Source organism: Cheilinus undulatus, linkage group 4 (genome assembly GCF_018320785.1).
Source record: "Cheilinus undulatus linkage group 4, ASM1832078v1, whole genome shotgun sequence".
Taxonomy (NCBI): Eukaryota; Metazoa; Chordata; class Actinopteri; order Labriformes; family Labridae; genus Cheilinus; species Cheilinus undulatus.
The window spans coordinates 17,112,077-17,136,371 of NC_054868.1; the positions used below are offsets into that span (position 1 = coordinate 17,112,077).

The 24,295-nt window shown below is 39.7% G+C and overlaps 5 protein-coding genes across 6 annotated transcripts; 2 read left to right on the plus strand and 3 right to left on the minus strand.

Annotated features, from left to right (window-relative positions):
* Positions 1-51: 51 nt before the first annotated feature.
* wfikkn1 (WAP, follistatin/kazal, immunoglobulin, kunitz and netrin domain containing 1) lies at positions 52-9,900 on the minus strand. Of its 2 annotated transcripts, XM_041784729.1 has the most exons (3): positions 9,591-9,900; positions 2,336-2,444; positions 52-2,223 (listed from the first exon to the last, which is right to left on the minus strand). In XM_041784729.1, the coding sequence occupies exons 1-3, from the start codon at positions 9,728-9,730 to the stop codon at positions 709-711; spliced, it is 1,764 nt and encodes a 587-aa protein (XP_041640663.1). In that variant the 5' UTR covers positions 9,731-9,900; the 3' UTR covers positions 52-708. The 2 variants fall into 2 exon arrangements, with proteins under 2 accessions (XP_041640663.1, XP_041640662.1); XM_041784728.1 differs by lacking the exon at positions 9,591-9,900 and having other exon boundaries at positions 2,336-2,602.
* LOC121508146 (ras-related protein Rab-40C-like) lies at positions 3,881-9,512 on the minus strand. Its single transcript, XM_041784730.1, has 6 exons — positions 8,555-9,512; positions 8,403-8,463; positions 8,239-8,299; positions 8,054-8,131; positions 7,611-7,833; positions 3,881-5,929 (listed from the first exon to the last, which is right to left on the minus strand). Exons 1-6 carry the CDS (start codon positions 8,706-8,708, stop codon positions 5,631-5,633), a joined length of 876 nt encoding a protein of 291 aa, XP_041640664.1. The 5' UTR covers positions 8,709-9,512; the 3' UTR covers positions 3,881-5,630.
* A 32-nt stretch (positions 9,901-9,932) lies between the features above and the next one.
* zp3c (zona pellucida glycoprotein 3c) lies at positions 9,933-12,639 on the plus strand. Its single transcript, XM_041784732.1, has 8 exons — positions 9,933-10,552; positions 10,631-10,737; positions 10,877-10,980; positions 11,441-11,624; positions 11,705-11,834; positions 11,904-11,992; positions 12,140-12,213; positions 12,436-12,639. Exons 1-8 carry the CDS (start codon positions 10,004-10,006, stop codon positions 12,600-12,602), a joined length of 1,404 nt encoding a protein of 467 aa, XP_041640666.1. The 5' UTR covers positions 9,933-10,003; the 3' UTR covers positions 12,603-12,639.
* Positions 12,640-13,724: 1,085 nt separating this feature from the next.
* Positions 13,725-17,098, minus strand: LOC121508753 (inositol 1,4,5-trisphosphate receptor-interacting protein). Its single transcript, XM_041785820.1, has 2 exons — positions 16,997-17,098; positions 13,725-16,745 (listed from the first exon to the last, which is right to left on the minus strand). Exon 2 carries the CDS (start codon positions 16,731-16,733, stop codon positions 14,901-14,903), a length of 1,833 nt encoding a protein of 610 aa, XP_041641754.1. The 5' UTR covers positions 16,734-16,745; positions 16,997-17,098; the 3' UTR covers positions 13,725-14,900.
* A 2,534-nt stretch (positions 17,099-19,632) lies between these two features.
* LOC121508794 (calcium homeostasis modulator protein 1) lies at positions 19,633-23,086 on the plus strand. Its single transcript, XM_041785881.1, has 2 exons — positions 19,633-20,178; positions 22,574-23,086. Exons 1-2 carry the CDS (start codon positions 19,633-19,635, stop codon positions 23,084-23,086), a joined length of 1,059 nt encoding a protein of 352 aa, XP_041641815.1.
* The last annotated feature ends 1,209 nt before the right edge of the window (positions 23,087-24,295 follow it).

A 24,295-nucleotide genomic window follows, 5' to 3' on the forward strand; every position in this document is an offset into this window, starting at 1 on the left:
TACAGCAATGATCTTTTTTTATTTCTTCACCAAGTTTACAGAGGCTGAAACCTTAATTCAGGCTGCAGAAGTGCTTTACAGAAGGAGGTCTTTTTCTGTGTTAATGTACTGGTTGTAAGGTAATTCAGTGATACATTATAACAAAGGGGAACTATGTTAGAAAATTAAGTTAATGACTGAAAACAATAACCTAATACAAAATAATCATAATAAAAGAAACACTTAAGCACAGTTGAGGTTTCACACTGAACGTGTTCGTTTTTGAAAACTGAATAGTCAGCATACAAAAATGTCCTTTAAGAGTCTTTATTTCTGGTCCTTGTCCTGCCACTGCTTTGAATTTAAGACCCATAAAGGACATTTTTGTGTGTTTACATTTAAGTTTTCTTTTAGTCTTTTATTGCCATGCACCTGAAGTTGTTTGGAGTGTGTTCCTCTTGAAACCTTTTGATACCTTTTCTTATAAAATACATACAGGGTTAATATACAAAAGAAACAATATACTGTATATTCAAACATGTTAAAAATGGGCATTTCACCAGACTCGCAACACATCTGGAATGTTGTACAACCTGTGCTGTCCTAAATATATTTGCCCCAAATATTGTCAGTAACAGATGCTGAACTTATCTTATAAAAATCAGTCTTCCTTTAAGCAGCTCAGATACTTTTCTTCAGTCCTGAAGGTAAAGGCATCTACCAACCCTCTTACAATGTCTCACAGGCCTTTTTACCCAGAGCATCTCGTAGCCTCTTGAGTCTGCGTTCAGGTATGGTTCTCACGTAGCTGTCTGATTGGATGATAGCCATGCCTTCTTGAACTACACCCATCACAAGCAGAGGGCTCTCCTCCATGGTGATGTTGGGACAGGGGCAGCTCCAGTCAATCTTGGCAATAGTCACCTCGAGGTGTTTGGTGTTAAAGAAAGTCAAGCCCATCTTTTCATCTCTCAGGACCTCTTCTAAGCTGAAGCGGGCTAACCCAGAATCCAGATCCTCCACCAGCTCCGTCAGACGCCCCACAATGGCAAAGTCACTCCGACATAGGCTTGGAAGCATCTTCCCTTTCACCCGACATGTTTTACAAGGTTTCTTTTTGGCTTGAGGGCAGTTTGCCTCACATTCCTTCTTTGTGCGGAAGCTGTTGGCATTCCCATGGCAGCCACCATACGCAAAAGCTTGGCACTGTTTCATGATAGAATTCCAGGCCCAACGTGGCTCCCAGGCTTTGCAGGGTCCCTGGACTGCAGGCAGGGAGCAGATTCCCATCCCTTCTCTCTGACAGGATGCCTTACATTCCTCAAAAGTCTCAAATCTATTGCGGCTATCATCACATCCACCATTGCTGAAGGCCATGCAGGAGCCCAGTTTACTGTCATAATACCAGTCAACGTGACGCTCACTGCTGCACACCCTCAAGTCTACTTCAGCTAGGCAGTCTGCGGGGGAGAAAGGCCGCCCCATGGGCATCTCGGGATCTTCAGAGAAATCATCATCAGTCCGCCGAATGACAGACAGTGGGTAGTCTGCACGAAGTACTCCCACAGAGTTTCGTGCAATGCAAGTGTAGACACCTGTATCCCACACCTGGGCATTATAAATCACAAGCTGACCAATGTTGGTGATGACAACATTGCCATACATCTGGTCAGGTCTCATGACCAAACGTTCTCGCCGCTCACTCTGCTTCTCCCAGGTCACATCAGGTCTAGGGACTCCAACAACATCACAGTGGAAGCTGATCGTGCCTCCCACATAGATGGACTGATGGTGAGGGTTGGAGTACAACGTGGGGGGCAAAGGGTCCTCATGGGAGGATGTAGGAGTAGGGTTTGCAGTGGTGTCCTGAGGCAGTGGGCTGGTGTTAGGCCCAGCCAGGTAGAAGCGGCAGGTGACCACAGTTAAAGTCACCCCACGGATACAGGCCTCCGCGTCCATGTAGCAGCGGTTGAAGTAGGTGAGGCCATCTGAGGCACAGGTGAAGTTGGGCTCTTTCTCACAACGGTCTTGGCACTTGCAGATGGGTTGTCCATCCCAGATGTCACAAACTGCTCCCTGCTGGCTGCAGATGAAGCCCTCACAGGTAGCTGTGGCGGGGGTATCACCTCCTTTTTCTCCACCTTGCCCGTCTGGCTGAGCAGGAGTGCCATCAGAGAAACGTGCAGCCACACAGCTGTTGAGGCCACACACGTTGGTGCAGCATTTCTCAAAGCCAGCGCAGTCCTGCACAGGCAAAGAACACACATAAAGCAGCATTTCTGAAAGCAAGCTTAAAAAAGAATTAGAAGAATAATTAATGACTTATCAATGACAAGATGAACGTGGATATCATTACCTCATCGACGTTGCATTCCCTCTCACAGGTGCTTTGCGCATCAACCCACAGATTGGAATTCAGCTTGTTAGGACAAAATCCTTCATGTTCAACCTTGGATCCTGCCACGCTAGCACACAGAGAAAGTTCTGGTAGTTTGCAAATGCAGAGCATCAAGAAACACGCACGTATCCATCCTAGAATTGGTTTATTTGTTTCGGGATGTTTGTGCCAAATGTGGCTCTTTTTCCATCTATCCTCCGAAAGTTTTAGAGGGTCTTTATACATTATTGCTGTTTTGCATGAGTAGTCCAAAAGGTAAATCCATTCCTCCCTTAGATCTTCAAAGTTGGAGTAAGACAAAAGTAGATCTCTACACGAAGTTGTGTATGGTGCGTAAACATTGTGGGTATCAGTTTGTTGTGCGCAGAGATGATAGTTGTGTTAATCCCAGAGAATAAGGAGTGTCACGCGCCGGACATCTGGACAAAATATATTCCAAAAACGCATTAAAATACACTCAAATTGCACCTGATAATCAAAAACAAAATTCTTGCAACAGCGGACAAACCCTCATTCAGGTTGAACTCCGCGAGCAGTGAAATAAGCGAACGAAGAGTGCACAATGAGAGGGAGAAAGACGCAACATCAGCCTTTCAGAGTGTGAATGGAGGTGGAAAGGGCAGCCCCTCTGACCGCCCCCATGCTAGTTCAGTGTCTGAAACTCTTATGAAGCAGCACCATGCGCTAAGCAACTGGACAAACATTGTAAAAACATCAAAGAAAACGTAGGACGGTGGTGGCAAGCTGTCTCAACAACATTGCGCACAGTACTACTCATTCCGGTGAGAAATCCAACGTTTAATGTGTCCAGACAGAATTTATAGAGGTGCTATCCATAAATAAGGTAATGAGCCATTTTATCACGGAGATGTTGGTGCTGCAGGTTAAAATGTAATAATCCGTAAGTATTGTGTTTTTGCGTCTGTTTTACGCATCTCAACACCTGTGCAGTTATTTGTTTTTGTACCAGTTGATGGGCAAATTGTCAGCAGTGGACAGGAGCGCGAAGCGTGAAACACAAACACGGGGCGTGCCAAATCACGTCTCGAAAACATGTTGTTTACGTCCGTCTTGTCTAGACGTCCCTCAATTTACCACCATCCCTCATTCACACGGAGCTCAGAGATGCCACGGTCAGGTGGGAAGGCGTAAAGCGCCACATTTTCAATGGTGTGCGACTCATCTTTGTCCTCGCGCAGCTCCGAGGCGATGAGAAGCAGCAGCCCTCATCTTTTCATGGGAGGTGACCCTGCAACCTTTGGGTGACTTTTGACCGCGCTGCATTCAGGCGCTGCAGCAACGTGCCGGTTATCCAAAAAACTAGCCAATACCGAGACAGCAGCGAATCAATTCAGCACCCCCACCGGTTTTATTACACTTTAGCACCGGTGGCCCCGGGGTGGACAAAGGGTACAAAAATGTTCCCACAACGACCTTGATAAATGTTAGAAGGAAAATGACACAACAGCTAAGCACTCAAGCAAACTCATGAGAATACCAGGAGTTTCACTTTTTTATTTTGATCGATGACTGTTGACAAGGTTAGAACTAATCCCGTATCCAAACCTATAGACACAAAGTTCTGATAACACCTTTACTCAAAGCTCAAAATAGTGCTTTCTAAGTTCTGTCTTCAAAACTGCTCTTGATGCATCACAGAAAACTGGCCCCATAAGAAAACACGCACCAACTTTTTTGTCCTTAATGGCCTCATCACTGACACACAGCCGTAATACAGGGAATGTTAGTCAAAGTACAGAACTTGGTTATCAGAGGTGGAAAGAAAGGCAGCATTTATGAAGGAAAAGGTGTTTCTGTACACTTTCTATATTTTTGAATTAAGTTTTTATTGATCAGACATAACTTCCTATGAAATTTCAGAGATATTTCATCTGTCAGAACAAGGTTCATTACTGTTAACCCAATATCCATTTAAAATTTTCTCTTGCAAAAAGCCCTTCATGCCACATGGAGAAAAAGAAATAGCTTTAGTATAAAATTACACATACTCCAACAATATGCAATGCTTATAATGATATCAAAGCAGCAGATGTACCCAATGGCTTTCAAACCTTAGTTTCTTTCAATTCCACATTTTTACCACATGGCCACAGAATGAATATTGTTTTACATTCATAAATACGTAGCAAATACATAACATATCCCAAAACATCAAATTAAAAGACTCCTCTTACCACAGTTTATTTATTCCTGTAAAGAACCAAGACACATCAGCACTGACGCTGTGACTGAGCAATCTGTACATCAGTTTGTAAAAAGTTTCCTCAGCAGCACCAAGCAATCTCTGAACTACCAGAGAGGGAGGACATTTAAATTGATCCTGTTGATGGTTAAAGCAATAATACAACTGAGGATATTAGATTAAGAGGCATAAATGGCCTGAGAAAGTAAACAGATGTCAAAGCCAAAGACTGATGGTGATGGAGGGTAAAGTCATTTAGAGCTGGGTTTTAAGGGCACTGCAGGATGTCTAAAAACATCAGTACTTGGCTCAACTTTTCTGGACAGTTTCACAGATCAAGTAGTGCTAGAGAATTTTTTTTTTTTTTGTCATAAAAATCGTTCTGAACATTCCTAAAGTCTAGCACAAATCTGCTTAGAAAACCAATCCTACTCTTGTAATGACATTCAATTCGAGCCAACTTTATTTAAAAGTAATGTGACTTTTAAGTAAGTAGCTCAGCACCCTTGAGGTAACAAAGAGGAATTTATACAAAAGAGTATAAGACACAAATTCGTTGTACACTACAGCACGTCTCCCAAACATTCAAGACATAACAAGCATAAGAAGCCCTTCTCTGAGCTTGATTACCAGACATAGACTAAGACATGGAGCACACAATGCTTATTTACACATTTAAATACATTAATTACCCATTTCCAAATACAAGTTAGCTAATGTTCCTCCACTCATTGTAGTGTTATCAGGAGAACCTCAATTCACATCTGTTGGTCCCAGGGAAATCATGTATTACTTGATCACAGTGAGCCTCTGTAGTAAAGAGTACAGGTAAACAGACATCCACAAGATGGCACCAGCAAGCGCAAGGAGATTAGATACCAACCCAACCACCCAAGTCAGTTCCAAAGGTCAGTGTCAGTTCACGGCTGTTCCCACCTCTGGTGAAGATTCTTGTTGGCTCTCCATGCTGCTCAGTTGCCCTATGACCTCTTGGAGTAATAACACCTTTAATCCTGGCTCTATGAGGGAAACCATAAGCCAACACCTTCACTATGAAATCTTACAGTTCCCTTTAGAGGATGACGATGAGTTCTTTGGAGGACTCTGTGGAGGCCTGAAGGACTTTGATCGTTTGAGACTGTTTGCTTTACTTCCACTGCCTCCACCTGTTGCTGCACTGTTGGCCACTGAGTAGGAGCGTCCATGCATCATAACTGCATTCATGCCATTTGCCATGGAGAAAGACTTGAGGTGGGACTTGATGGCCACAGGGAGAGGCAGTTTGTCAATAAGGTGAACAGGCGTACAGGAGACGATGGAGCGGCAGCACAGATCCTGGAGACTGAACACTGTAAACCAATAACAGACAATGTGATGTCAGCTACTACCTTAACCCTTTACCTACTGAGTTTAACATGGCCATTTGGACATATTTTGTTATTATGGCTGGAAGTTTGAAAGTTTTGGTCCCTTTTTTCCCAGGAGTACTTGAACTTCACTTTTCAACATCTGGTTAATGATTATTGCACATTATATGAAATTGTCAGCAGTGTAAAAGAAGAACAATAAAAAACTGGTGTTTTGCTATGAATGCCCACGTCATATGGTTGTACCGTAATGAGCCATACATGTGTGCATCCCCACAATTCTCAGCTTTCCAACACTGTCCGAATTTTTCTGATTGGACAAACTTTGACAGAGTTATGGTAATAATACTACAGACATATAAAACACATCACCGGCGCCGGGTCAGTAGGTGAAGGGTTAAGTTTTACTGCTATAGTTCTCCTAATCTCTCTACAGTTTGATCGAAAACTTAGCTTCTTGGACCACACTGAGGCCCTGTGAAGATTTAGGTTTCAAAAAGATCACTAATGTGTTTTTGCACTCTGATGTCTGTTGTTTAATTCTTTTAGGGAAGTTGAAAGTCATATCATTAAATCAGTACACACCCATCTCATTTTTTTGCAGTCACATCAACAATACAATTAAACACCTGTTAATGTTATTTTTTGAAGGCAAGAATGAATAATTTTAAATGGTTGATTTTGGCAAGGACAAAACCTATTCTACCATTTTACAATGACATTTTCTTGCTGTACTAGTGTGCTATTTTAGGACTTGTCCAAATGTCGGCAGGTATTTCTTTTTTTTTTTTTTTTTTTTTAATAGAGGCTTATGTGTACGTTTTGATCTTTCTTTAAGGCTTTTTGTTCACTGAAAACACACCTTCTTAAAAATACCTGGATGAATATTTTAGAAACCCTGCTTATAGCATTTCTGGTGTGGACAAGGTAAACGGAGACTTGGGCTTGTGACATCACACTGTGTGCCAGTTTCTTTCATATTTGATGTCACTGGTGTGCAGTGGTATCCCTTTCATTTTATGGCAACATCCCAAAGATAGAACCACTGCCGTGAATATTTGCACTTCTGGATAAGACTCAGTTTGGGTTGTTAGGACAACTTTGAAAATGAAATGGTCACTGCACAGGAACAAGGAAAACTTTCAAACATAGTTACTGTCTCGCAGTGCTTGTTTATAGAAACCAATGAATCCTCATTACATATCACAGGTGTTGACATGACATGCTTCTAATAGCATGTTAAAGTATGACTTTATGTCTTGTTAATAAAAGGTTTTTGGGCGTAAAGGACATGTGAACAGGATTAATTTGTCAAAAAACACCCACCTACATGTGGACAAGTCCATTATTTTATGTTTGCTGTCCAAGCTCGATAGAGGTTGCAGCTTTGTAAATACTCTTAATCAGTCTTAATTTAAGTGGCTTTCACTGAAAGTAGAATCAGTGCAACTGCTGACAGGGAACTGGATTTTTCAGAGTAACTGGTAGGCTATTTCTGAGAATTTACAATTTACAGAGAATATTTAGAAATCTTAAAAACTAACAAATGCAATTTATAGCATGATTAATTTTCTGTCATGATACTTCACCCCTTTTCTATGAAAGACAACCTTATTCTTATAGACTACATTTGTGTAAATTAAAATCTATTAACAAAGCTCACCTCTGTTTGGCCTCCAGAATTTCTCCATCCCATGTCTCATCAGCACGATGCGTGAGAGCTCTGTGAAGGACTCGATGACGTTAAAGTTGCACAGTGGACTGACCTCAAAGAAAGTCATGCTGTTCTTCTCTGCATAAGCCCTCGCTTGCTCAGTTGGCACCTGCCGCTTGAAAGCCAGGTGGAGTCTGTTGCCTACTAAGATCCTGGGTACACCTGGGGCATGCTGATGTGAAAAAATATATATATTGCTGCTTTATACACATAACATATATTAAAGAATCTACAAAACCATGGTTTCATTAAGCTTGTTCACTATTCCAGGTAGTATCACAATCTTATGCCCAGTGCCCCTCTCAAATGACTGAAGAAAATAGTCCTAGAAAGATGGATACCACCATTTTCTGTTGTTCTTGTACCATTAATAATAGGTTGTATTTGATTACCTCGTCAATTTCCCGGATCCATCGATCAATGCCATCAAATGACCAACCGTTAGTGATGTCGTAAACAAGTAGGATGCCCTGCGAAAAACCAATACAAACACAAGATAACATGTCAAAAGAGAATGATGATAATACATCATAAAATTCCACAAGGATTTTAACAAATCTGCTTCACATGATCTCACCTGTGCTCCACGAGAGTACGATCTGAAGATTGTGCAGAATCTACCCTGCCCTGATGTGTCCCTGTATTCATAGAAACGTACGATTATGTTAGCAAACCATGTGCTCTGGGTTTGTTCAAATCTGTAGCCAATACTGACGTAGCAATTTAGAGTTAAACACTTACCATAATTCGAGTTTCACTCTTCGTCCATCGAGCAAAATCGTAGTTGTTTTGTAATCAATCCCTGTGATGGAAAAAAATCCAAACCATGGTCGTTAATGCTGGATCTTGATAGTTTTTAATAAAATCCTGAACAAAGGCAAAAGGATACTTACCACTGCTGTAGGCATAAGGCGACTCTACTGATCCGTCTTGCAAGCTTTCCAAGATTTCTCCCTTTCCAACATCGCTGTCTCCCACCAGAAGAAATTTCAGAAGATAATCGTAACTCTTGACTGGGCTGCTCTGGGTCCCCATCATTCCACGCATTGGATCCGGCTCAAGGAGAGCTTAAAAGCTCACCAGATGTCCACCGAGGGACTAAACTGACGGGACCCTGCGATGCTTTTTTACCGTTTGACGTTATTTTAGCTAACCAGCTAGCGGATACATTACAAACAATTTACATCACGTCGCTGTTTTATGGTCAACCACATAAATTACGTCTTTACAAACACTGTGTCGAGCAACTAAAACTGTCCTTGTACGACTTTGTTACCAAAAGCAGATACCAGACATTGTCTATGTAACGTAGCTGTTCACGTTTATAATCAAAACAACCTTAACTGGCTGTTAGCCTGCTAGCTAGCTCACTTGCTAAAACATATAATAATAAGTTCTTGCCAATACCTATGTTACAATTACACGTTTCCGGTGGTTCTTGAATAAAATCAAACTCTACAACACAAAAACGAGCACTGCACTATGTTTAAATGTTTTTTTTTTTAACTACGAGGGTTATTAGCTACCGAAAAAACGTCTGGTTAGCTTGGTCAACTATGTTGGAACTTCCTGGTTATAATGACGTTCTCCGCGTAACTTCCTGTTTGCGCATTTAAAAATAAAAGGCAATATAAACCAAATATAATTTTATATCAACTTTATTACTCACATTGTAAGCGCTAGAGTCGAAGTCTGCACGTTCTTTAGTATTTTTAATTATTATTATTTTTTATTTTAATTTATTTAGACTTTCAAATCTATTAGTGACGTAGGCGTCTTTGCATATGTATTACATTACGAAATATGTCTGCAACACCCTTTATTGATAAAATCTTTATCTTTTTATTTGATACACAGACATATTATGTTAATTCAAATGTACAATAAAAGATATGCAAATAATGGATCAAAATTTGCATGTAAACTTACCAAAAATCGATGGGATTGCACTGCTGTCGCCTGATCACAAGGAAAATGTAAACCCTAACAGTTGCGTAATTTTTTTCGTAGGTTATATGTTTCCCATAGCCCTTTGGAATTGAAATAGGTGTGGTAATATAGCCTGACATTGTTTATATTTTTTAACAAGTAAATCCATCCTTTGACTTGGACTGACAATGAAATCTAGCTGGTGTTTTCTGGCAACTGAAATTGACAGATGAACTTGTTCAGTGTGATTATCATTTATCACTTCTCATTGGTTGTTCTCGATTGAGATTTGCAACAGCTGGTGGATTTCTCTGTTAATTGCAAGACACAAAAGCCAGGTGAGTCACTTCTATCACAGACAACCTGTTTAGGTGAGGGGTAGGCTTCAGAGGGAGGCAGTTGCTTAGGTGAAAATGGCGCTCATGCATGCTTGCCTGTTTTTATTGCTTTTTTGTTCTGCCTGTAGTTCTCGGTTCAAAGGTGGGACTGGATCTAGTCCTTTTCTTAGAGAACCTAATTTAGAGTGGGAGAGAATGGAGACAATAGTGGGGGAATCAGAGACACAAGCACCTGTTCCTGATGCCAAACTTTGGAGAAGCTCATCAAGCTCTGGATCTTCAACACCTACTGCAAAGAAGCTCCCTGAGTATGTGGTTATTCCGGCCTCCAAGGTCCAGAAAGAGCTTTTCAAGCCAGAAAAGGGTGCCAGACCTCTCCCTAACTCAATCAAAGAAATGCTACAAGTAACTGCCCCGCCTAGTCAACAGGCTGCATCCAGAAAGAAGATGATTGATATCCTTTGCCATGTGGACAGAATTTATGTCAGAATCAGGCGAGAAATTTTTAAGACTAGGGATGCTTATAAATATTTGAAATTAGGCAAGTGCCCTGTTAACGCAGGTACCAAGGAGTATTACTTCTTCCTGTACCAACTGAGCAAAGATTGTGGATTCAAAAAAGAGGTCTGTGAGTTTTCAGCATTTCTTTATCTTGGTAAAAGTCATCTCTTTTTACCAACAAATTGATTTTTTTTTCCACAGTATAATGTAGATGATCTAAAAATTGGCAACATGTTGAGCTACAAGCCAACCACACCAGTCATAAGGGAACTGCCATTTGACATCCCACTGCAGTGTAAATACCCCAGGTACAGTTTATACCACGTTTTGGCCAGATTGTTGATCAGTTTCACATGGAGAAGTTTTGCAGCAATTCCATACTATAACTCTTACAGGGGAGTTCTAACTTAAATTTTGTATAATTGAATTTCATGTCCTGACTTGCAGGTTTTTCCGCTCTTACAAAGTTGGCTTCTACCCTAAGCTGCAGGGAGGCACAGTCTTCAAAGCACTCACCCCAAAGAGTAGTTACACCCTCACTCCTCAGGATGGTATGTGCCTTTCTAATGTGTTACAGTTCTCTGCTCAATGCCTCATTTGTGAATTGATATGTGTAAGTCATTTGGTCACTGGCAGGCAAGAAACCTCCTAGAGAGTTGAAAAATCATAACTGAAAGATGGAACAGTCACCAGGAAAATGTGAATAAAAGAATTGAGATCTTAATGTGACATGGTTCTAACGCATGATTGGGTTCCCATAACTTCTAAATCATTTTTAGACATTTTTTTTTCTTTTAATGGAGGGAAGACAGTTTTGAGACACTTGCTTTAAATTTTAACATTTTTTAAAGCACAATTTGCTTTTGTGATGAGCTGCTTTCAACATTTGTTTATTAGTTTAACTATTTACAATATCTCAACACCAAAGAATTGGTCACTTCATGTTGCATCTTTTAAGACTGATTTTTAAATGTTGTCCTGTTCAGTGATTGACTATCTTCTCTCCCACAGCATCAGGGAATGAAATTGTTGGAGCTAAAACCTACACCTTGGGCCAGCCAATGTACTTTGAAACAAAGAAATCCAGTGGTGCTGCAAAATCTGGAGATCAGAGAATGTATGTCAACAAGTGCTTTATGACAGCCTCCAAGAACCCAGACTCGAATACTAAATATACAGTCATCGACAACCAAGGGTAAAACTAAAATCATAACCAGGAGACCTGCACATCTTTCTGTAAACTTAAGGGTAATTGGCATTCATCTGTAATTGCAGCTGTATGATTGATGGAAAGCTGACTGATCAGTCGAAGTTTCTCCCTGGAGACTCAAAGATGGTCCAGAAATTCAGTGTTGGTGCATTGATTTTCAGTTCGTCAGTTTCTTCTTCCTCTTCATCGTCACAGGTAAAAGCAAGCAGTGCTGTGGTTTAACATAAATAAAATCTGTTTTAACAATGAAACTTTGTCTTTCAGCAACTTTACATGCACTGTGAGGTTTCTATGGGGAAACTTGCACCAACTTCAAGTTTGAAGGCCTGCAACTATGATGCAAAAACTAAAAAGTGAGTTAATTCTAACAAGTTAAATGTGGACAAACTCTCCAAAAACGTGGCTTGGCTGGGGAAAGATGAGTTTTGTTGCCTCCTTGGGTATACTGATGTCATATTTCCAAGTGATCAATCAGCCCTCATGAACTCTTGTGGTTTTAGGTGGAAGGAGCTGTACGGTGATGATTCTGTATGCACCTGCTGTGATTCCACCTGCTCCTCTGCTTATCCTAAGGGCAAGTTGAAACATCATGAAATTTTTGTTTTTTCCACCATCAACATGAATTTGGGGGCTCTGAACTGATCCCCCTGTTTAAAAAATTTTCTAATTGCATTAGTGACTCAGTTGGTCTTACATGTTATACACTCCAGTGCCAATCTTTAAATTTGTACAATCTAAGCTAGTAACATGACCTGCCTTAAAATATAAAGATTTTTTAAATTTGTTTTCTGGACAGCTTCAAGGAACATGATCTCCAGTCACTCTTGGAGGGTCGACTTCAGCAAGGAAGGAAATGTGGATTTTGAACCTGAGATGAAAATGGCTGTAGATGGTTTCAATCTAGAGGACATCAACATGGAGGAGCATAAAGACTTCCTAAACTACTGGGAGCATGATTATTAAAATATGATGACTACTTTTAAATAAACTATTTGCTTTATCTTTTGTGCCTTGAGATTTTTATGAATGGCATTCCAAAATGAGGTAATCCTCAAAAGTAAGGTGTCCTATCTTATAACTTAACTCATTAGTGCGAGTCCCTGGACAGCAGCTCTCACTGTTATCCTTAGTCTTTATCTTGTTTTGCTGTTTTTGGATGGTCTCTAGTTTCTTGAAGATTAAAGCTTTCAACAATGCATCTTATGCAGGAGATATGCACGAATGTTTCCTGACACTAACATACCTATGAATTTTGTCTTTGGCAGAAAATGTTGGACCATCTCAAAATCAGAGTGCTAAGGTGCTGAAATTGGACTTTGATTTATGATCTCAAAATACTACAAAATGCCACTTGGTGGTCAAAGTGCTTAGCTTGGCATGCTAATAACTTGCTAACAGTAAGTGAAAGTTAATTTTGCACAGTGTGTTCCTAGAATGATCCTGAATATGCTGCAACCTATGGTCAACTCAGAAGTTCATCACTAAATTTAAAAGTGTGCACAATCAACTACTGTAACTCTAACGCCCTATTTGTACAGGATGAGTTTACCTAGGGCCCTGGTAATTTGTGAATTACCCCCTGACATCATTGCTTGGTGCCGTGCATTTGCACAGGATAAGGAAAGTCTGTAATGTACTCAAATTTACAGACATTTCTGAAGGAAAACATAAGGGTGCTGCATGGCTGCAGCATTGAAATTGCACAATTTACATTTCCAAAATTCATGCAAAAAAAAAAGATGCAATGTTGTGCACATAAAGTTCTTCAGGTGACATTTTCTTCATGTCTTTCACATACTGTTAACCGCATGTCAATATGAAACTTTCCTTTTACTTTTAACAGTCTTTATGCAGTTGATGCTGTGAATATTCTGCACTCTATTCAATTTGAATCATTACGCATCCACAAAAACCCTTCTCGCAGAGATCAGCTGTTGCAGCCTAACAACTGAACGTTGAGCGATATTTCAAATCATAAATTGTGTTGTGCATGAAATGTACAGTTAAATAAAACTGATGTAAGTTCAGGCAGAAAGTAGAGGAGAGGAGCTGTGTGCACACGCACATTTGGACACAAGAGTTTCAATAAATTAAGTAAAATAAAGCCATTTTACACATATCTGAAATGAACTGAAAGCTAAGCACTATCTATAGCCAAATGTCAAAACTTTGCTAACAATGTCCTGCGAAGCCTCTATTATTTTTTTTTTTGATCAGTAAAAAGAGCAGAAAAAGCTGCACAGATCTTAAAAAGAACATAATTACCACTCTCAATTACAGAGGTGCAGATTCACACAGGATGAGAATTACCTTTGGACCTCTGTGTGTACTTAATATGGTAGGCAATTTGCCCAGGAATTTCTACACCACAAATTACAACATGGTTGATTCAGTCAGCATTAAAAACACAGACGTCTTGTGAGATTATTACAAATTACAAGAGGTCCCTAGGTATTACTAGTCCTGTGTGAACTGGGCGTTAGTCATAATTTAAATGATCCCAATATTGGCACAGACATTGTTTGGATAATCACTATCGAACATGTTAAATTATGTTCCAATCCTAAATGTGCCCATGGTGACAGTAAATGTTTTTTACTGTAACCAGTTCTGTATTAAAAATATCGTTTTTCCTTACTAAATATTTGCTCATACTTTCCCACAGTTATTGATAATAGTTTCTAAGCTTTCAGGACATTTTATTTTAGAAATTTTTGAGCAATATTTAGAATATCAGAAGGGTTTTAAGTTTCATGGCAAAAAGAGGTTTTTCTATCTGCCGTCTGTCTTATATCCTGGAAATGCCTGTTTTGTTCCCACTCTTCTTCTGGCTCAGTTTGTTGGACAAACTGGTTGTAAGTCCCACAAGCAAGAGAGTAAATAAGTCTCAAACCTGCTAGTACCAAGATATCCTCACAGACACTTAAAGACATTAATCCTTGTGTTTTTTTAGGTATTGAATCATTTACAGGAAAATCTTTCACATTAAAATGTTTCAAATGATAAATTTTTGAATGTCACAAGCATTTGAAGGATTTGAAGAAAAAGTTTTTCACACATTGTCATTGCCTCAGGTCTTGGAAAGGGACAGGGTTAGTGTAGCTCAGCAGGATGGGCAGCTGCCAGCAAATCATGAGATCCTTGGTTCAAGCCCAGGTAATACCCTCACTTCTGCACTAACGGAGGTATAAGCAGCAATACCAGTGGGTTGTGTTTGTGGCTTGCCAATATTTACAAGTGATTTCTTGAATTTGTCACATTCTAGTTGTCCATGCACTGACAGATATATTCTTGTATTAGCATTTGTGCGTTTTTAAGCATTTCCTGGAAATGCATCACTGCATTTCTGTAGATACAGCTGTGTACCACAAGGGGATGGAAGAGATTCACTGGCTTTGTTTGACTAAATTCAGCAGGCAGTTCAATAACCCTCTGAGTTAAAGGGTTCCCAATAATGGCATGGTGTAGCAGCTTTTTCTCTAGGCTTCTCCCCATGAAGGCCAGTAAGTCTTGTAGCCTAGAAGCTACATGATCAGGTTCCCACTGTGAAGGCTCTGTGGTCAAAAGCAGATGCATCAGCGCAGTCTTGAAATGAAAATCATTAATAGTGGTACTTCCTGACAGAGCTGTTTGCCTCCTGTGAAGAAAACGTGCAATTTCAAGAGTTTGGCTGTGGCATGAGTTTTTAGGCAGATGTTCAGACATGTTTTTGAAAAATTGGTCCTCATAGGTGATCAGGGAGAGAGTCCAGAAAGTATCCAAGTCTGGTGGGGAGCAAGTCGTGATGATAAAATGCGCATCGTTGTTGAATCTAACCACAGGGTTCATACTAAAGCAGATCTTCTTCCCTGATCTGAATCGAACTACCAAAGCACCTGGAGCATCAATGTAGCGTATATTCAGCTCAAATTCATACTTGTGTGAAATCTGTGCCCATGCTTGTTTAATGGTGCTCTGAAACCATCTGGTTACCTGTGACTTTGACAGGAAAGAGGAGTTCTTCCCACAAAGATGGTCATCACAAACTTTAATCTGTACTTTCTCTTGCTCACAATGCAGCAGGCACACCATATCATCATCTGCGTCAGGGGACTGGCAGGGGCAGCTATCCTGGATTACCTTATTTTCCACCAGCTTTATTTGACCACAGACTTGCATATCTGGCAGCAGGTCACTCGCCTGGTTGTTCCAGAGTGAACACTGAAAACTGCATCGATCAGGTGGAGTGAAGGGAACGATGATGTTATACACATCTACCATCCGGAAGTCTCCAATCGCCATTCCACCATTTTTATCACACACAGTCTTCATGACCTCCAATAGATCATTTGTAAAACCCTCCAAGAACTCCTCTTTCCACATCTTACTGGAGGAAACGTTCACATATTTAGTATGAAATCTCTGCAGGGTGTCACTGTCTAAGCGTGGTAATTCAACAGCATTGCAAGTCCCTGGGAACACGCAGGTTTCTCCTTCTTTAATTTGGGAATTTCTCCCCAGGTATTTCCTTAAGAAGCGAATGAAGGAAATAATGGAAAATGTGTTCCATAGGTACCAGAGGAAATCCCTCTCCCAGTCAGTGATGGCCACCTCAGAAGTTTCATTTTCTGATGTCTTAGTGTGAACGTGTGATGGAGGAGATTCCTTGTCTTCTGAGTGGAGCACTGTATTCTCCTCAGGCTTTACTTGAGTCACCTTCGGTCTGTTCTGGTCTCTGAAAGAGCTATCAGCCATGGGTTCTTCTCCCTGTTCATTCTTTATGTCCATCTCTGATTTCTCCTTATGCTCTTGGTCAATTTGTGAAGGCTTGTGATGACTCAAATCCTCCATTACTGGCACATTTCTGGCTTGATTTTCCTCGTTGTCAATGTTTTGTCCATCATTCAGAGGCCCTCTATTGTCATCGTGGGTCATTTCCTTGTTGACAGATGTCATTATGTGGTGCAGTTTTTCATCCTCTACCACCAGCCTGTCCTCCTGAATTTGCAGTGGCACTGTGGGTGAATCATCCCAATCTTGGGGCTCAGGATCATCCCTCAGACATGTTAGAAGACCCACAGTCACCATGAACACTCTCAGCAGAATATCCTGCATCTTCACTGCTGTCTGTGAATACATCAAAAGCATCAATAAAAAGTGCTTTATCTAATAAAGTGTATTCATAGTCTTTTTAATATGACAAAACAATACACAGGAAAAAAAACTTCAGTTTAACACTGAGAAGGTGATGCACAGCAAGTAGAAACAAAGCTACTTCCTTGATACTTTAAAGCATCCTTATTTCTTTGAATCACATTACAGAGCAAACACTAATAAATCAAGGCACATTACATTAAAAACATAATAGGTATACATACCTGAATAAGAGATTAACTGTCACTGAAAAGTGTTAAGGTTTTGTCTGAATAGGTGCAAAGAAGGAAGGAACAGGCTGACCTTGCACAGGCAGTCTCAGCGATCTCTTCCTATTTTAGAAACTGTTGTAGGTTGTCAGTTGTGACTTATTTCCTGCTCACCCTGCCCATGTGCTCTGCTGTAACATCTTCCTGTGCAATACACAGGAGAAAGCAGATAGCACAGACTTCCTGTAAGCTCAACTGCATACTCAAAACTGCATGAAATCAGCATCCTGCAGGGTATCACTGAATAAATCACACAGTTTGAAAGTCAATAGATGAAGGATGACACATCAGGTTACATGTAACTGTTGAAAAGCTACACAGAAAATGGTTTGTGTGTAGGAGATAAGAGAATAAGCCCAAGCCTTTTATCTTTCTGTGGGCTTCTAACTGGTTTGTCAAGCTCTGCTTGCTCAATGAGTGCAGGCGAGATCAAAGTGTAATGTGAAATGTTGCTAAAATGATCCCTTATAGATTTAACAAAGGTTATAAGATCAGATAAGTCATTTTGCTTTAATTTCTTTGGTTTTGGCTTAACAAACAGAAACAGACTCACCTTCCATCTCCTTAACAGCAAACAAATTTTCCAGTCAAACCCGCAGATATTTGAATTGTTCCAAACCTTTTTTGCATGTCTGGATTGTGATGGCCACAGCTGAACAACACTGAACCCAGGGCTGAGGTAAGCTGAGGGACAACAAACTATATGATAACAAAGACTAACAATCATTATTGTTAACAATGAAAATGTTGACTGTTAATATTTTCTGAGAAATATAAAATATTTACATCAGAGGAAATGTGTTTTAAATGATATTTTGTCATGTCAAATTAAATACAGGTGCCTGTGCAGGGAGGGGCATGACCACAGATGATGTGGTCGGCTTTGAATATCATCACAGAGAGTTTGTAAAACACTGGACAGACGGTCAGAGAAACAATGTCTGATACGCACATAAAGAACTGCAAGTTATCCACTATGGAGACTGGTGCTTTATGACTTTTCCTTTCCTTTGACTTATCCACTCTCAAGAACGTAGGTAAGTGTGTGCATTTATGTGTCATTGTATTCATGAAGCTTTCTTCAATGTCTTTGCACGGCTGCTTTTTGTATTATGTTTTCTACGTAAAACTGAATTAATGAGGAAATTTTGCACATCTGGTCTAAAAATACAGTAGTTTGGAACACATGAGGGGCTTAAGGATGGGTTTGAAAATCTTGAAGGACTTACCAATAGAGTGATACCTCTATTAGTTTTCTTATAGCTTTATTAAAAGTTAATACATTATTTTTGTTGCTTTATAGAACCATGTTAAGTCATTAATAAAGGCATCATCTTTTAATTGATCAAAATATGGTAAATGTTGAGCCTAAAATATCATGGAAAAAGGCTTCTACTAAGTTAATTCAAGAAGAAGAGAAGAAGAAGATCAACTTTATTTAGCCACAAGAGGAAATTTAGTTTATCACTGTTGGTTAATGAGTGAGGAATAAACACATTCATTGCATGAACAGATTCCTATGGATGTGCACTAATGGTGAAATATCAGTAAAAAAAAGTTTCATTTTACAAATATCTATGAATTATAATGCATTTTTGAACAACAATTTCCATATATTAATGAGCAATATTTTAACTATCGTTAAATAAAATTTACTTTTATTTCCTTCACATTATTTTATGTGTTTATAGGCCTATTCCCAAAGTATGAGACAATACACTCCATTTTAGTGTTCAGGTGCTAGAGATGCAAAGATAGGGACAGAGATTGATAGGCTCTCTCAGTCCTGCCATATTGGGAGATCAGTGGTAACTAACATTGTTAATGTTGAGAATAATCACTTGGAACCATAGAGAGAAAAGTATGACATTGTTGCCTCCTCTGATTCAGACTTACACTAATTAGTTAACTTTGTAGAACACAATGCTCCAGGCAAGCAAAGGCTGAAAGCCTTAAAGCCGTCAACTAAACCACTGTGTGTGAGGAGTTGTTCCCCCTCAGTCCGACTACTTTCACTTTTTTGTGTTCTTTTTTTTTGGGGGGGGGGGCACCTAATTTAAACTGTTTACAGTATCATTCCTCCGATAAACGGTCACCTTTCACCTCTCCTCTAGGTGTTGCTGCCCTTATGTAGGGAGCCCTTTATTTGACTATTCAAAAGATAAAAAAATAAAAGTAAAAAATACTTTCTATTCCAGGCTCCTCAATCCTCCCCACTGTAGGCCCGTTGTTTAGCAAACATCATTCACTATTCCTTTTGCTCGCTAACTTTTATCTTAACAAATAAATAACAAATACAGAGATATAAATATAAAGCTGGGCTTTCCACCAGGTTGATGTTTCACAATGTGTTAGTCTAAGCAGCTGTGCTCAGTTTGTTGCTTTACTATGTGTTAATTATTGAAAAGCCATCATTTATTGCTCTTAATTCCAAAGGTTCTTCTCACTGAGGAACAACACACTTTAATACGTGTAATAACATCAATTGTAAAAACAAAACCTCTTTTAACTGAGTGCTTTCAAATTCTCTATTTTACAATTTACAGATTTTTCTGTTCCATCTGAATAAAAGTTCCACCACACATCCCAAGATGGATAAGTTTCGTATGATGTTCCAGTTCCTCCAGTCCAACCAGGAGTCTTTCATGAATGGGATCTGTGGTATCATGGCACTAGCTAGTGCTCAGATGTACTCTTCCTTCGAGTTCAGCTGCCCTTGTATGCCTGAATATAACTACATGTATGGGATTGGACTGTTAATCATTCCACCCATATGGTTCTTTATGCTGGGGTTTGTGATGAACAATAATGTTTCAGTGCTAGCAGAGGAGTGGAAAAGACCCACAGGCAAACGAAGGAAGGACCCAACAATCCTGCGCTACATGTTTTGTTCTATCACTCAGAGATCCTTGATAGCACCTGCAGTATGGGTGTCTGTCACTCTCATGGATGGGAAGAGCTTCCTCTGTGCTTTCAGCGTCAACCTGGATCTGGACAGGTTTGGGAATTACAGTCTGATGAGGGGGTTGTCAGAGGCAGAGAGACTTAAGCTGTTGGCAAGGATTCCATGTAAAGACCTGTTTGAGCATCAAGAAATAAGAATTGCAGCATCGCTGTACATCAAGTGTTTATCACAGGTAGCATGCCAATCTCTTCCTACTTGAATGTTTGTAAACTGTTAAACTTTGGAGTACAAAAGTTAAAAAGAAAAATAAATAAAACAAACACTTAAATCAAAATTTCTAAATACAGAGAAAATGTAAATCAATTATGGTCAATTTAATTTGGCATTTTCGACAAAAAATTAAGAATGAAACCTCTTTAATGTCAAAGTGAAAACAGATTTTAGTTGCTAAGTAATGTCAATTAAATAAAGATATGTAATGTAAAATAAGTTACTGTATAAAATGTCACCGAATCACAGCACGGAGTCTGTGTGGATAGGTCTCAATCAGGCTTGCACATCTGGACACTGCCCCATTCTTCTTTTCAAAACTGCTCAAGCTCCGTCAGGTTGCACGAGGATCAAACGCAACCAGCCCTTTTCAAGAACAGCCACATGGACTAAGGTCTTGGCGTTGACTTGACCACTCCAGAAGTTTCACCTTGCTGTCCTTAAACCATTTCCGTGCAGTTTTCACTGTTTGCTTCCAGTCAGTTACGTTGAAAAATAAATCTTCTCCCAAGCTTGAGTTCTCTGCAGACAGAATAAGATTGTCCTCCGTGATTTTTCCTATATTTTATTGCATTCATTTTACCCTCTACCTTTACAAGCATCGTAAGGCCAGCTGCTGAGAAGAATCCTCACTTCATGATGCTGCCACCACTGTGCTTCACAGTGGGGATGTTGTGTTTGTGGCTATGTGCAGTGTTTGGTGTCCACCAAACATAGCGCCTTGTCTGATGGCCAAAAGCATCATCTTGGTCTCAACAGACCACAGAACTTTCTTCCAATTGGCCATGGAGTCTCCCACATGCCTTTTGACAAACTCCAGTCCAGATTTAATATGAGTTTCTTTAACAGTAGTTTTCTCTTTGCCACTCTCTCATAAAGCCTTGACACGTGAAGAAACCAGGCAACAGTTGGAACTTGTAATTCCTTCCAAGTAGTCTTAGGTGTCTTGGTGGTCTCTCTCACTACTCTCCTTCTTGCACGCTCACTCAGTTTGTGAGGATGCCCTGATCTAGGCAGATTTACACGTGACATATTCCTTACATTTGTTGAAGATGAATTTAACTGAACTTTTGGAGATGTTCAGTGCCTTGGAATTTTTTCTGTATCCATCTTTTGACTTCAACTTTCCAATAGCTGTTTCTCTGAGTTGCTTGGAGTGTTCTTTTACTTTCATGGTGTAATAGTTGCCAGGAATACTGATTAACCAGTGACTGGACCTTCCAGACACAGGTGTCTTTGTTCTACAATTGCTTGAGACACATTCACAGCACTCAGGTGATCGCCATTTCACTAACTGTGAGACAATTAACACCAACTGGCTGGACCTCTGTTGACATTACATTTTTTTTTTTTTTGGCATATTTGACATTACTTTGTAGAAACCTGTTTGCACTTTGACATTAAAGAGGTTTTGTCAAAAAAGCCCATTTATATTGATCATGGCTGATTTATAAAATCAATCAAAGTGTAGAACATCCATTGTAGGTGTACAGTTTTTATAGGCAGTGTCAAACAGGCATTTTGTCACAGTAGGAAAAAAAATACGTGAATAGGGACATAAAGGAAGTACATAGTCCATTTTGATGCCTGTTATTGTTGGTTGTCTCCAGCACAGCTTGGTGAGAAACGTTTAAACACAACTTTCAGATACTTTGTATCTTATGATGTTGATTTATTATTTGGGCTTAACAACATTAGTTGTTACCATTCCAGCCAATAAAGCATCTTGAGCTTGAGAACATCGCCATGTGGAAATTTCTATCAAAAAAACATGTGTTGAGCCTGATCAAAACCATCAAAGGCATGAACCAATTTAAGACCCTCTAAAAGGCTACTTTTTTAACTTCATCACAGGATCTGATGACTCTGCGAATTTAATTTCCCTGCTTTATTCCTCAAAAACCGTAGTTAACTTCAATCTCCCTGCCAGACTCTGGCTCTGCACTTTGAGCTCTTGAAGCTTTCCTGTGCGCTTATTAAGGGCATAGATAAGCCTTCTAAATTTATTATTCATGGAACTGGGACCTATTTCAATCCATCCAAATACACCCACACTGTTATTTAGGTCTTTGATCAGCTGAAGGGCAATTATTCAGGCCTAAAAGTAACATGTCTCTGTAAAGTCTATTGATACGCAGATTGTGTTAATGAGCTGAGAAACTGTCAGAAAGCTAGGAATGCTTTTTTTGATCATGTTGGCTGTGTGACTCCCGTTATATTTAGTTTCTGCTGTAGTCAGATTTGTCTATTTGATTTCTGTCTTAATTCTGTTGAAATGTGTTGGTTTAAGTTTTTGAGTTCTCATTGTAGTTGTGACATAGCCACACCCACATCTGAAAAATATCCTTACGTTACAGGCGTGCGGATGGATGTTTCTACTCATGATGACCTTGACTGCCTTCCTGATCCGAGCTATCCGACCATGTTTCACTCAAGCTGCCTTCCTCAAGACGAAGTACTGGTCTCATTATATTGACATTGAGCGCAAGATGTTTGATGAGACGTGTAAAGAGCATGCCAAGAGTTTCGCCAAGGTTTGCATCCAGCAGTACTTCGAGGGCATCAGTGGAGAGATGCGCAGCTTTCACAAACATCGCTCCAACCAAGATGACAGCGATGACGATGATGAGGATGAGAAGAAAAGTGATGAGGAAAAGCTCTTGGGTATCAGAGCTCAGGATGACATGAACAAAGTGTTATGGAACTGGCACACCTGCAAGCCAGCTCTGATTTTGAGAAAGGACCAAATAGATGGAGAAAACAATGGCAGAATGAATGGCACTGCCAATGGGGCAGCAAATGGATTTGTAAAGGGACACACCCATGAGGTGGAGAAAAAGGAATGGGCAGTTTATTACAGCAAAGTTTGAAGAGCTAAAAGGACAATGAAACACTTTACTGGCTCTTCTTTCACTTTGAAACATATGGTTTCAGAGTCTCAGGGATTTTATGGTATATGCCTGCATTACATTTAGTTACTGCATTAAAAGAAAGTCAAAATATACATCACCATGATAAAGTAGCATTACGGTTTTACTTCAATGCATACAACATATGAGGGAATGTGATTTAATTTCCATGTAATAGTTCGACTGATGATACCATATCATGTGTCATCCACAAAAAGGGAAAAATAAACTATCAATATATATAAACAGTTCAAATGCAGTTAACTTTAAAAATCAGTATCAATTTCATTCAAGAAGTAAGTTGTGTCCAAACTTTTTTCCGTTAGTAAGTGAGTAAAACCAATCCAGTGTAGTTTAAGATGTACTTAGGAATTGATTGTGCTTTAAGAAAAAAATACACCAACAATACAGACTCCCATGAATGGCAAACAACACAAATAAAATTGATAAATTTGGCGTGACATCAATTTTGGCAGATAATAGCTAAAAAAGTAAAAATTAGGTTAGCTGGTATGGAAATTTCTGCCAATATTTACAGCCAACACATCAACAGTATATACAATGCATTCAGAAAGCATTCAGACCCCCTTTACCTTTTTCAATTTTGTTATGCTGCAGCCTGATGCTACAGTTAAAAAAATGTGTTCTCTTTTACACTCAGTAACCTCAGTAACCCCTAATGGCAAAGTGAAAACAGAACTTTAGAATTTTTTGAAAATATGTTAAAAATTCAAAACTGAAATATCACATTGACATAAGTATTCAGACCCTTTGCATTAAATGTTTAAAATTTAGCTCAGGCATCTTATATTTCTGTTTAGATGTTTCTACACCTTGACTGGAGTCCACCTGTGGTAAATTAAACTGATTGAGCATGATTTGGAAAGGCACACAAGGCGTCACAGCTGACAATGCATATCAATGTAAAACCCAAGTCATGAGTTCAAAGGAACTTCCCTCAGAGCTCAGAGACAGGATTGTTGCAAGGCACAGATCTGGGCAAGGGTACAGTAGAATTATCTTACCTTGAAGGTTCCCAAGAGCACACTGGCCTCCATAATCCTCAAATGGAAGAAGTTTGGTACAACCAGGACTCTTGAGAGCTGGTTGCCCGGCCAAACTGAGCAATCGGGAGAGAGGGCCCTTAGTAAGAGAAGTGACAAAGAGCCC